The sequence below is a fragment of the Anser anser genome (genome assembly GCF_964211835.1).
Source record: "Anser anser genome assembly, chromosome: 3".
In the NCBI taxonomy this organism is placed as follows: Eukaryota; Metazoa; Chordata; class Aves; order Anseriformes; family Anatidae; genus Anser; species Anser anser.
In genome coordinates, this window is record NC_139722.1 from 78,614,495 (window position 1) to 78,627,673 (window position 13,179).

Here is a 13,179-nt window from a genome sequence, read left to right on the forward strand (position 1 = left end):
AAAATAGATTTACTTCATGAAGCGTCCTTGGCAGTTTCCACTCACAAGGCTTTTGGAAGGTCACTTGCTACACAGAAGCAGTGTCCCTAATCTCCAAGGTGTCCCCGACACAGCTTATTATTGAAGGTATACAGTGAGCACAAAGTTTGCTGATCTCTACTGCCATGCTCCCCGCAGCCAACCACCACCAGACCAATAAGTCTTCAGAAATGCCAAAGGTTTCAGATGCTGAGCTGTAATTACGTTGCATCTCCCTTCCTGTCCATTGAGACAGTAAATTAATGGAATGTCAGTTGAAGCAGAGTAGATGCCCAGCACCACCCTAATCCTCTTTCTCCCTTAATGAAACAGATACTCACGCTTCACTTGCATCCGGATGACGTCCAGGATCTTCTTAACAGCCTTCTATTTTCATTCTATGACTTGGCTCTGATCATCTCCATGCTAAAATGATTGTGTGATAGGGACCTTAGAGAAGCATGAAAAAGAATATACAGGAACATGAATATTCATACTAAAATGGAAATACCTAGTCTGGGGATGAGGAGATCTTCAATTAACATATGTTTGAAGAGCTATGTTCAGTTATATGTCACACTTCTGAAGGATTGTGATGAATCCAAAGCACTCATTTGGTGGTTGTTTGGTTTATTCGCTGTATTAAAAAGAGCTTATTTCTATGTTTAACATATGAAGAGAATTGACCTAAACAAGAAGACAGACCGATATTTGAGCTCTGACTAGTCTGTCACTTATCTGTTGTCAAAAAACTTAGGCACCTACTTGGAAATACATAGAAATTCTGTAATGATGTCTGGATGCATTCTGTCCCTCATTGTTTTTGCATGATGACATCAGATATTATTTTATTTGGGATAAAAGATGACACCAAACACTTCATAAATCAAGCAGTTTCAAAAGTCTGAAAAATATATAGCTATAAAAAGGTGAGGCAGCCCCAGCAGAAGAAGGAACTGAACAATGTGTGACTGGTTCTTGAGGATGGAAGCATCCTCAGGAGTTTCATGATACTCTTGGCCCAAAGCAAGGTCCTCTTAACCTAAATAATTAGCCTGATGTTAAAAATCTCCATTTAGGGGCATCCATTTTTCCCAGTGATCTGCTTTTCCTACTATGAAAAGGGCTGGCTTGTTTTCCTAACGTAAAGTTGCTATCAGTGTTTTGAAGCCATATACTAAGCCACTCTGTGAACAGCTCTTGGTACGCAGCTCACTAGATAGTTGCTAATGTTAGGAGTTACAGCTCTTTGACTCCCTAAATTCTTCTGTTTGCTTGCTCTCATGAATGAAACTCTGAACCATGTTTTTGATGTAAGTAAACATTTCTCCTTGACTGATTGCCTTTTTTTTCAAGCAAATAGTGTTTATAAGTCAATTATGGAAAAGAAGTGGCATTAAAAAAATATTGCTTGTGGATATAAGAAGGTGAAAAGGTATATACATGCATAAAATAAATAATGTACATATATTAGACTACTTTTCCAACTCTCTTCAGTCATACGAATAACTTGACTCCACCCTGACAATTGAGTCTTTGTTTTAAGACAGGTGCTCAATTTCAGATTGTATCTCTGCTTCAGAATTTCCAAAGCAAAGCATCATTTTTCAGTGAATAACTTTGTCGTTGAGTATCTTTTTTTCATGGTCAGCTGGCCAAGTGGGAACATGCAGGAAGGGCAGATCATTCAAACATAGCAAATGCATGTCTACAGCAGCTTGAAACATGAGCAAAACCTTTCAGTGGCTTAGAATGAAAATAAATGTCTTGCTGCAGGAGGGGTGACTTTGGTAAAGTAGGCAGCAAAACTGCCCTGATCCTGTTGCCTGTTTCACCTGTCCTTGATGCTGGAGATCAAGGTGGCAGCAGCCAGTGCTACAGAACAGGACTTGAGGCCTTATTTCTTTCTCTCTACTTGAGTGAGAACTGCAGTCTTAACTTCCAGTACCTCAGGTGTCCCATTCTTCTCCATCTTCTTTGCTTTATTCCTCTCCATGACAGAAGCCCACCTTTCTTCTACTAGGCCGTGACCCTCTGTTTGTAAAGCAGAGAAAGCTAATTCTGCTGACACTGCTGAGAAGCCTTAAACCAGCTCTGGGACTGCTCAGTGCTGGCGAGATTGCAGTCACTCCCGTTAAAATAAATGACAAAATAAAATCAATGGTCAGACAGTAACTGAAGGCACCCGCTTTCTTCAAAGCACGTGGATTGAAAGTGGGAGGACTAGTGAGCTCCTGCCTCTACCACACGTCTGCTCTGTGGTCGTGGGCATCCCACTCAAGGAATTTTGTCTCTGCGTTTGTAGTATGAAGGTAGTAGTGCATTCTCATCCGTGGCCACGCAGAAGGCTAGGCTACATCCATGCTAAATATAGCAGAAGAATTACCTCTTTTGACTGACTGGCTGTGCTGTGTTTAAATACAGGATTATTTAGGGTTTATAAAGTGCTGGGGGAACCTAGTCTGGAAGGCACTGAATAGTCACAGTCCTGTTAAAGGCAGGATGATTATATTTGTTGCCCTTGAGAATGCTACACGTGGTAGCAGTAGCGCTTCTGGTTATGTCGTTCAGGATAACTCAGATCCAAGTACAAGCTCAGACAATGAGCTGACCATCCAATACATTTCCCTGTGTACCACTGAGACACTTTTCAAACTACTATTTTAATATCTTGATTCCAGTTTCAATGGCTGCAGTGCTTAGAAGTGTTTCTTTTTCGAGTATTTGCTGAGTAAGTCATCTTATTTAAGTCAGAACTGTAGATGTGTCAGTTTTGTTTTTTTTTTCACAGAAAGTCTTGAACACTTGCTTGCAAAAGATACGCTTATATATGATTGGTAGGTCTCTCTTTCATTTTTGGTGTAGCAATAGGGCTCATAAAAAAATGGTGAGAGTTCCCAAATATTCAGGTTTAGCTATTTTGTACTGGTAGGACACATCATGTTTTCTCTTTCCTTCTCTTGTGTTCTTCATAAGGAACAAATAAGAGTGTTTTCTCGTCATTTTTCAGAAGGAGAAGGAAGCATAAACAGCTGATGCCTTGCACAGAACGCCACAGAGCCAGGCAGGAGGAGGTGTTCCCATAGAGCCTAGGCCCGTAGGCACAAGGACAACCCAAAAGGCAGTCCCTGGCCCAGAGCACCATTAATCAACAAAATGGAAGGCAATATATAGGTGGTAGAGAGCACTGCAAAGGGATGGTCGGGCAATATTAATCACTATGATAGGCAGTAATGGAATTAGTTCATCAGCCTAATTAGTTGCTTAGAAAACTGTGACGTCATGACAGAGGATGAGAAGAGATGACTTTGTGGATGCGTGTATCTTTTCTTGTTCTTTGGGATTAAATTTGTTCTCTGAGGCTATTCTGGGCAATATTTCCGTTCCCCCCCCCCCCAATTTATGGGTTCTGCACTTGGTTTTATTCACTGGCAGAAAGTTCCAGCAGTAATGCACTTCATTTTCACTAATATCCCTGTGAAGCATGTGTCTCAGATTTATGAAGTCCTTTAGGTCCTTGTGCTGGGACTGAACTTGAGTTTCCATCTTCCACTGTTCATCCTGAAGAAGGGATGAGTCAGAACAGCTTCAGAAAAAAGAATTGTGTTGCTGCAGCTTGAGTCTTCCCACATTACTGAATTATTATCAGTTTGTACCATCATGGTATTTAATGAGTTCAACCCGGATCGGGATGGCCCCTGCTTGAGAGGGTAAGCCATGACTCCCTGAAGAGCTGCAGTGAGCTCCCTGAGGTCACTCCACAGACCAGTGGCAGGGCTGGGAATAAACCTCAGCTCTCCTGACTCCAGTGCCTCATCTGCTGCCTTTTGCTCCTTGTTTCTGCTGCAGCATGTCTTCATTTCTTATTGCATCATTCAATTGCAGCAAAAAAAGAAAACAATGCATATATCATGCTTTTATAGCAAATACTGTAGTTCATTCTTGATGCCAAATAGGGTACGTAGAGTTAGCTTGAGTACTTCATAGCCCTGCTGATTTCACAGAGTAAGAACTTAGGGAAACTAAGAAGGTGCCCCAAAGAGTTTATAATTTCACAACACATCACAGAAGTGCATTCAGTCACTGTTAAGCTGTAATTGTTTTTACCCGTTCCCTTTTGTGAGGGAAAAGGGAGGAGTAAATAAGCCTGGAATTAATTCAGTTCTCAAGGTTGGAGTTGTGGGAGAATTGATTTTTTTTAATAAAGCTGCTCAGACATGTTGGTGTTACTGGCTGTTTAACTTCTATTTAGAGATTAGTGTGAGCTGAACGGTTTCTTTAAACAGTGCCCTGATAATTTCTCTGTTGCCAAAAAAGTTTCATCTGGAGTGCACAGATATAGCAGCTGCTTTGAACAGGTTCTCAAGGTCAGGCTTTGACTGGGAGGGGATCCCAGGAAATCTGATCACCTTCATTTGCCAGTCACTGTTGGCTGGAAAATCCTATTTGCTTTCTTCCTCTGGCTCCCACCAGGCTCTGGCTTTTTAAAGCATGTGGTTCTCTGTTGTCAGCATCTGAGAATCTCAGATATCAATTAAAAGTCAGTAATCCTCTTGCTCACCAGTATTATGCAGGTAGGTAGTTTTGTAGATGTGTGGTGGGCCAGCCCTATTCACTTCTGTGGAGTTTAAAAGCTTACTGTCTTTCTAGATGAATGGGAAGAACAAACATCTAAGTGTGACCAAATGCAAAGGTCCCTCCCAGAGCTGACATGCATTTGCAGTCTGTTTTCAGGTGGGAGGAAAGGTTATTGCTCAGTTCCAGCCTGTGGTGCTTGGGGATTCACTGATGCTATTCACAACTACCAGGTCAGTGCTGTAGTCTTCTTTCTGCAGCTCTTCTCACTCACTGCAACTCTGCCTGAGGAAGGGGACGATAAAAGCAACTGAGCCTCCTCACTCCCTCACTTAATGGTATCGCCACAGGAACTTCCCTCACAGATCCCATCCCTTTGTGCTAGGTGCTGTAGGCAGAAAAAAAGATAATCCCTCCCCTAGCAAGTTTAGCATCTAAATGCAAGATGGAGCGGTAAGCTGCCCTCAGTCACTTTGTTGGGGCACCCTTCAGCTGCCCAGAGTCTGCAGGCAGGATGTGTACGGTGTTATTTGTTGGCTAATGCATGCCACGGGCAGCTAGGACCAACACGCTGCTTGGCACTAGCATGCTCACAGCTCCCAGTAAGTCGACAGCCACCAGCCTTGTTGCTCCTTGGAAATGAGCTGGGTCATTGGTGGGACTGAATTGTCATCTTCTGTTTTTTTCTTAAGATTTTATACGTTTTTATATAAGTATTTTCCCTTTGCACTAGTAAATATTATTGCCTCAACAGACGTAACACGACAGCTTTTACTTCTCTCTCATCACTTAAATACCCTCTCACTTATATACCTTCACTTGTATGCCTTCTTAGGGCTCAACAGTAATTTTCTCAGGAGAACTGAGCCAAGGCTGTGTAACTGTGTGGCACCAGAGCGAGGCCCCAGTCACGGACCCAGGCTGGCCTGCCACGTACAGGGAGGGAGCCCAGTGAAGCAATGGTAAGAGGGCAGCCACAACAACGCATAGATTAGTGATCAGTCAGAGGGGTTGCACGGTTTCTAAGGAAGGTATTGAAGAGCTGAAGGAAAGCTTTGCAGAGTTAGCAGTGATTTCACACCAAGAAGGAGAAGATCAGTATGGAAAGGAGCAAAAATGGCCTTGTTTGACAACAATAGTTGGGTGTCTGGCTTCTCAGGGAAGTGTAGGTGGGAATCAGGATACTGAAAAGGTGTAGGAAGAGCTCAATAGAGAGTGCCAAACAGCAAGGGCCTGTCTCCATCTTCCAGGCCCGCTTCTATTTCATGCTATAAGGAAGAGGGAGCTGTCAGAAGGCTGACATGGTCAAAGCAAAGGGTTATTTGCCTGACATGCTGCCTGGATGTCAAGATACATGTAAGCAAGGTCAGGCTAAAGAAGGTTGATTGTGGTAGTTGAGATGAGAGCCAGCCAGTTCTTGAAAGACTGGGAAAGGCTTTATCATAGAAGCACTACAGATGATGAATCTGCCTTAGATGTGGCTGGCCTGGGAGAAAATACAGAGGGGTCTGCATTTGGTGATCCACAGATTGTAGATTGACCGTAAAGGTAAGATGCCATCGTTTCCTCAGTGATGAACAAATCACATGGAGGACAAGTGTCCGGGGAAGGAAAACAAAGCTTTAGTTTTAGCCGTACTGGGCCTTCGGTGTCAACTCTACCAGCTACTACTTTTTGGTAGATATTTTGTACAATGTAGCCTTCAAAATCTTCTTCCTGCTTGTTACTACCCCTGCCCTTTTTATCTTCTGAATGTCAGCTCTTTCATCTGAGAATTGTACCCTCGGGTGCTTCGATTATACATGAATGTGAAGTATTTGGGATGTGCTATTCACAAGTGCTTTCAATTTGCTATCTGAGCTATGATTATCAACAGAACAGCCAATGTTTTAGTTTTTAGGGCACTCTTAAGTGTGCGGTCAAGATGCAAGTTTTGTTCCTAAGTGCTCATCTTTTACCCCATTTCTAGCAAGATCTTATGAACCTTCCACATGAATTTTCCATACAGTAAATCACCAGCACAGAGCAAGGAAAGCTCTGTTGGCTTGTAGCATGGATGTCTACTCTGAGATCTTCCTTTCTCTGTTAGTGCTCTTTCTAACAGCCTGCTTCTGTAGCCAAATATACTTGTTTTGAGTTTCTGAATGACAGGTGATTGATTTGCCTCTCATCTGTCAGCATGTGGAATCTCCTGCTCAGAAATGCGATGTCTTTTATGTTTGCGTCTGTGTAGGTAAGTGGACTTTCCAGAGCAGTTTGCACTGTTTTTCTTGCTTGGTAAGAGCTCAGCATAGTCTTTACCAATTGTTGCTTTGGCATTGAGGTACATTGATTGATACCTACTTTTCCATTTCTGATGGGGGAAGGCAGAAGCAGTTGTTGCGGACGGGAGGGTGAGCCAGTGACTGTGAAAATCTTTTATTGTCAGGCTTTAAAGGGGAAGAGACTGTTAGGATGCTGACTGGAAGATGAAGGCAGAAGAGAGGAGAGTTTGAGGGACGAGTTGAAGGATGTGAGAAGAGAGAGATGGTATTGTGCACATGGGATTAAGAAATGTTGGATTAGAAGTGTCTGGTGCAGTAGGGCTGCCCTAGATAGAAAGATGGCAGAATTTAAAGTGTAGCTCTTATGATAAGAACTGAAGGATGACTGGAGAAAGCTCCTTTTCTGTTCCAGCACTGCAAGATAGAGAGCTTCAGCTTGTACTTGTCTCTTAAGAGAAATGATGCCTCGTCTATATAAATTATCCCATTTGGTGTTGTAGGCTGAATGTATCAGTAGCCACCAGAAAAAGCTGCACAGTAAATGTGATCTCTGCAGATACTTGAGAAACATTGCTTTGACTGTCACCCGCAGAAGCAGAGGATGTTGCTGCCAACATCTCCATCTGTTGTCCAGCAGCAGTTGTCCAGCCTGTACTTCTGATGATGTTTTCCTGTTGGAGCACATGGACGAGGCACAAAGCTCTAACACTGTCACAAGGCAAACCAGCAGCTCTGGTGAAAGGTTTAACAAACATTTTCAGGCGAGCAGCTTCTGACTGTGCCTATGAAGGTCTTGCAGTCAATTTCTGGCAATTCTGTGCTTTGTCTGCAGACTGCTAACTGCTAACTATGTGATGAATTACAGAATGTGAGGGAATCCTGGGGGCTTCAGTGGGGAGGTCTTAGTGATTTGAGGTAGAATGGTATAAGCTGGAAGAGAGGACAAGGAGAAGGAAAATAAAGGCCATATGGGATTTTAGGTACTTGCAGGGATATTTGAAGCTATGCCATTGGCAGTTGTCTGTACCCAGCCACGGCTGCACAGCATCCTTAATGCCTTCCAACATTATGCCTTCCAACCCCCATCCTCCCATAGAGCTGAGCACAACAAAGCTTTGAACGATGCTTCTCCAAAACAAGAAAAATTGTGCCAGGAACAAAGGCTGTGCTTCAATAGGCAAGGGAATGACCAAGAATTAAAAAAAGGGTATATATTGAACATTGGAGGAAGAGGGAATGTTCAGCAGTGGTATAGATGTTTGGGTAAAGGACACTGGGGAGGTGAACAGAGCGAGGGGGAAGGAGAATCACCAGGAGGCCATCACAAGGACACTTGAGACAGAGGGGAACGCAAAGAGAGGGTGGCAGGTGCACAGAGAGCTCTGCTAGCAAAATGTACAGAATATGTAGCATCCTGGTATGAAAGCAGTGATAACTCCATGGACAGCTAGCTTCTCTTTAGAGTAGCTGCATGCAGACCCAAACCAGCCCATGGTGAGGGACCAGTTGGTGCACCCACCAGTGCCAGCAGACTGCCTCATCTCCTGGCAGCAGACTCTGCAGAGAACACAAAGTGAGCACGAAGTAGCAGAGACTCCTGAGAAGCTTAGTCTTAGTGTAATACAGGAGGGAAAGTGCAGGACACTTTCCTAGACTTACAGATGCCTGCTTTGTTTTCAGCTCAGCTACTGACTCAAGGTCAAAACTAATCTGTCTGCATCTTTTTTGTCTTCTCTTCCTTGTCTGTAGATTTTTAAGGGCTTGATGTGTGGTCTGTTCTGGCACACTAGTAACCTGATCTTAATTTTCATGCCAATAATCACACACAACCTTTGCTGTAAATTTGGAACAATCTGCCCTTTGTATGCATTCCACTGTTAAACTGCTCTCTTGAGTCCTAATTAATAATCTAAATGATTTATCATAATTAGCTAGTCCTAAGCTTAGCATTGGGGAAAGCACAAATTTGACAGCTTTCAAAAGGGAGTGGAGCATGGTCAGAAGGCTATGAACATTTCTGCCTATGTCCTCAACTGGAAACTATTTTTATTAAAAGGGGATTTGTTTATTTATTTATTTATTTATTTAGGTGAGTAATGTGTCTTTAAGACATCCTTTAAGATGCACTTTACTTTTTTGGAATTAGTTTGTATTTATCCTTGCACCAACTTTCTTCTTCAGCACTTCAGTTACTCCAAAATACAAAGCATGTATCATTGCTCAGAGATTTCATACATAACACACTCCTCTGGGGTCTGTTTCGTGATGGATGAATAGCTAAGGAATATTATATTAATATGTCTAGAATACCAGTGCTGGGTGATGCACCATCTAAAACAGGGAGAAGCTTTTTAATTTAATTTTGTTTCTTTCTAAGATCATTGATATATCAAAAATTACAGAGAGCACTACTGCAAACATATAAGCACTCTTATTTTCTGAACATTGTAATGAAGTTTCTTTTATGAAGGAGTCTGTTGGAGTCTGCCATAAAATGGCATCTACAGGAAAGCAATGCTGTGTATTCTGGATGGCTGATGTCTTAAGCAAATTTAACAGAATGTTGTGGATACATCACTCCAACAGACAAGGCTCAATTCCTTTTCCCTACCCCTGAATACTTAGCAAGTTTAATCTTTTTCTCTGGAGATTTGTTGCAAATGCATGCCTTTCTACAGAAAATTTGCATTTCTGTGTGTGTGTTTAAATCTTTGGAAGTAGCATGGAGTTACAGTACCACTTGAGTGACTGAATACAGGGCCTGCTTCTCATTTCTCTTTCCAGCAGGTTATTTCTCCTGACTTTTAGAACAAGATGAAGGTCAGATGCCTAATTGGTTTTGATAGGCGTTCAACTTTGGTGAAAGTTATGCTTGTGAATACTGTCAGTGAAATAAAATTGAAGGCTTCTGTACACAGAAAGGGTTATGTGTTTTCTCCTTCTGAATGACAATGCAGAAGTCTCCTCTTCTAGAGAGATCACTTGTAGGAAAGCAGGAATAGGTTTCCTTCAGTGCTCTTTCAGTTGATGTGACCATGCTACTTGTGCTGTGTTCAATTAGAGTAATGTTACTAAGGATAAATGTTCCTGCCCTCTAATACAAACACGCATGTCCACCTACAGATGATGGTGGCAGCTGTCTCGCGGTGCATAGCGGTGTGAATTGCAAAGCAGCAGGACATGTGCTAGAGCTACAGCAGCCTTACAAATGAGCCAGGCATTTATTTCACTATTAAAGCAGCATATTGCAGTGTACCCTGCTCCCTGGTTCAATCTGTTCTGGTGGGTCGTCTCCAAATCCTGATCTAAGTAAAGGAGCTCAGAGTTAGTGCTGTGCCTGAGTAGTTTCATTTAGAAGGGTTCATACACACTTGCATTGCAGCCTAAATGGTTGCTGCCAACAGAAATAAATGTGAACATTACTGCAGGGAAGCTAATGGGCCATTTCCTTCTGGTCATCTCATAGAGGCTTCTTTTGGAACTGAAGTTTCCATGTCTTCCTTTGCTGGCAGCAATAAAGCCTATGCAGATTCAGTACAACATGTAATCTCTGCTATGACTTGAGATATTTCCTGCCAAGTAAACAGTCTTCAAACTGCACAATGACAGTGGCAAGAACCACAGGAAGCCCTTAAGCAGAGACAAAGGACCCTGTGCTTATTGGTGGCTGTGCCAGCTAACCTGGGGTGGTTTTAAAGCAACAGCCTCTTGAAACGGTCTTTAGATATTAGCAGTTTATAAAGAGTATCTGCTGTCTTCATCCTCAGCTTGTTTCCAGATGAGAAGGTATGTTAGCAGTTGCATCTGCTCCCCCTGGATTCATTATAAATTTCTGACTTTTCTTCCTGTTTCTCGTTTAAGATTTATGTCCATCTCAAAGAAGGGAGTGGTGCTGACGGGCTGGATGCTTTGAAGAACAAACCGCAGCTGCACAGTATGGTGGCCAAAAGCCTTTGTCAGAACGCCTCTGGGAAGAACTACATCATCTTCACTGGCCCAAGCATTACCAGCCTCAATCTCTTTGAAGAATTTGAGAAGCAAGGTGTGTATGTGGTGACTCACTGGGTTTTAATGATCATAGACCTAGAGACCTCCTGCCACTGAATTCAAAAAACTCCCCAAAGGCTTCAGTGAGATTTCAAATCCTTGTACAAATAAATTGGTTATCTCTAGGAAGAGATCTCATTCATGGAAAGGTACTATGCAGAGGACTTTCTAAGTTGAGTCTATGCTCTTTAAATCTTCCAAGTTAAAAATGAGAACATAAAAACATTTTTAATAAGGGTATTTGAAACCCTTACTTCTGTTCTTTGCCTTAGAAATGTGAGGTCTAATCTTCTACATGACCTGGGGGACCGTTCAAGGCATGTCCTAGCTGCCTGTGATTTTTCTGTTCCCACTGTAAAAGACTAAGGATGGGATGAATCCTGAAAGGTGTGCCTTAGAAGTCCTTGCTGTTTTGATATCCGTTAGATGTGACTTCTCTGCATGACAGTTTTATGCCATTGCAAAAGCCCTAGCATGGTTCAGCTTTTTGCTGGTACAAATATGCCTTGGTAGGAAACTTTTTAGTTTGAAAGCATAATAAACTCTACGTGGACCAAAGCATACTTGCCAGCAGAATGCCCATCGTTATGTCAGTGTGGCTCTACCAGCCAGTGTGCTGGTGCAGAGAGTAACCCCAGGACATCCTTTCTGTCAAATGCCCCTTCACCTTATGTGAAGTAGCCCCACACTACCTTATTTCAGAAGTACTGAGGACTTCTGACTTCCCTTGGATTACAGGCTCTTGTACTCCGCTAATCAGTTAAAAGTTATCTCAGTGTAATTTTCAGCTAGTTCTTCAGTCAGCACGGCCTTTCAGGGTCAGTGTAGTGCATGCAATAGATCCTTTGCAGCACTAAGACTTGAGGTTGCCATTATGCATCATGTAGAAGGAGGCTACAGGGCTGTTTCCCTTTTCAACATACAACTGACAACCGAGTCTTGCCTTTGACACATTTTCCATTGCAGAAAATTAAACCCACCTCTGGCATTATATTAATGAAATGTGGTCCAAAGCAGAGGGAATGACTTGGAATTGAGACAGTAGTTTGATTCTCATCTCAAACGAGAACACCAGTCAGCTGATAGCAGTGCTGTAGCTGAGCCCCTCGTTCCTGCACTTCAGACTGCTCTGGCACTGACAGCTGTCTCTGCTGAGCTCTGTGCAGGACTTAGCTCCTAGTTTATTTTAGGTAAACTGGAAGATCACAGAGTGCAGAGGAATACTACTGTATTATCATAAAAGAGGCCATGGGTTTCCCAAATGCTGCAAACAGCTAGATGGGGAAAAGTCATGCATGTTTATGGTACGCTGGAAGGTTTCTCTTCTGTTCTGTAGTGAATAACCATTTTTGTTATTAGCTGATTATAACCATTACATTTTTAAGACTACCAAAGCTAGAATGCAATTGACTTGTCAAAAAACTTAGACCCCATATACTCCTTATATTTGAGATGTGTCAGGTTTAAACTTAGAGAATGGCAGACAAAAATTGACTTCCGAGTCACACCATTTGTGCTTAGCTGGGGAAGGACAAAGACAATGCGGCATGACCCAGATGGTCCACAGCCCCTGTGGAAAAGGCGCATGGGTACTAAACCCATTTATTACTTACAGATAATTCAAGTTGTTTACAGAGGTAAATTATTCATGGTCTTTACACTGAACAGATCATTCAAATTAACAATTTCTAGCAGGTAACAAATTTAATAATGACTTCTTACCACATGCAGTTTTGACTTACTGTCTGATCTAATATGCTAATGCTGTATTGATTTCAGTTTGGTTCGTGAGTTGTTATATGGCTTCCTGAGACATTTTACGATATTTGACAGCTGCTTCCAAAATTAAATTTCTGATCCAGTATACACCATTGCTTTCCTAGGGGTGAAACTATGAGGTGGGGGAGGCAGGCGCTAAGACAGCAGATTTACTGTCTTTGCAAAATAGCTTAGAACTCCCATATGAAAATCGTGGTGAGAACACGAGAGTGTCTGTTTAATAAGGACAGGGGATTGATTATCTGTGTTTGCCGTGGGGTACTATGGGCTCGGTCACAGGTTCGGCGGGGGTGTTGAACTGGAAGGACTATGATACACTGGGAGAGATCAGACGCTAGAGATGTCAAGCAGTGGTAGAGTCAGTCAGAGCTCTGGAGGAGGTGGTTTGTGCTGACTGTACGGCAAAGCAGGTAACGTGTCGCCAGCACCTGCTGGGATCCTGCTGCTTTGGCTGTACATTTGGGGAGAGGCAGGCAGAGAAGCCTGGACTCAGCAG

The 13,179-nt window shown here is 42.6% G+C and overlaps 1 protein-coding gene across 1 annotated transcript in view; it reads left to right on the forward strand.

Annotated features, from left to right (window-relative positions):
• PGBD5 (piggyBac transposable element derived 5) overlaps window positions 1-13,179 on the forward strand; it is a 73,001-nt gene that overhangs the window by 39,630 nt on the left and 20,192 nt on the right. Inside the window, exon 4 of the mRNA XM_083831078.1 lies at window positions 10,719-10,899. Coding sequence (XP_083687204.1) covers window positions 10,719-10,899 — 181 coding nt within the window. The remainder of the gene's footprint in view (window positions 1-10,718; window positions 10,900-13,179) is intronic.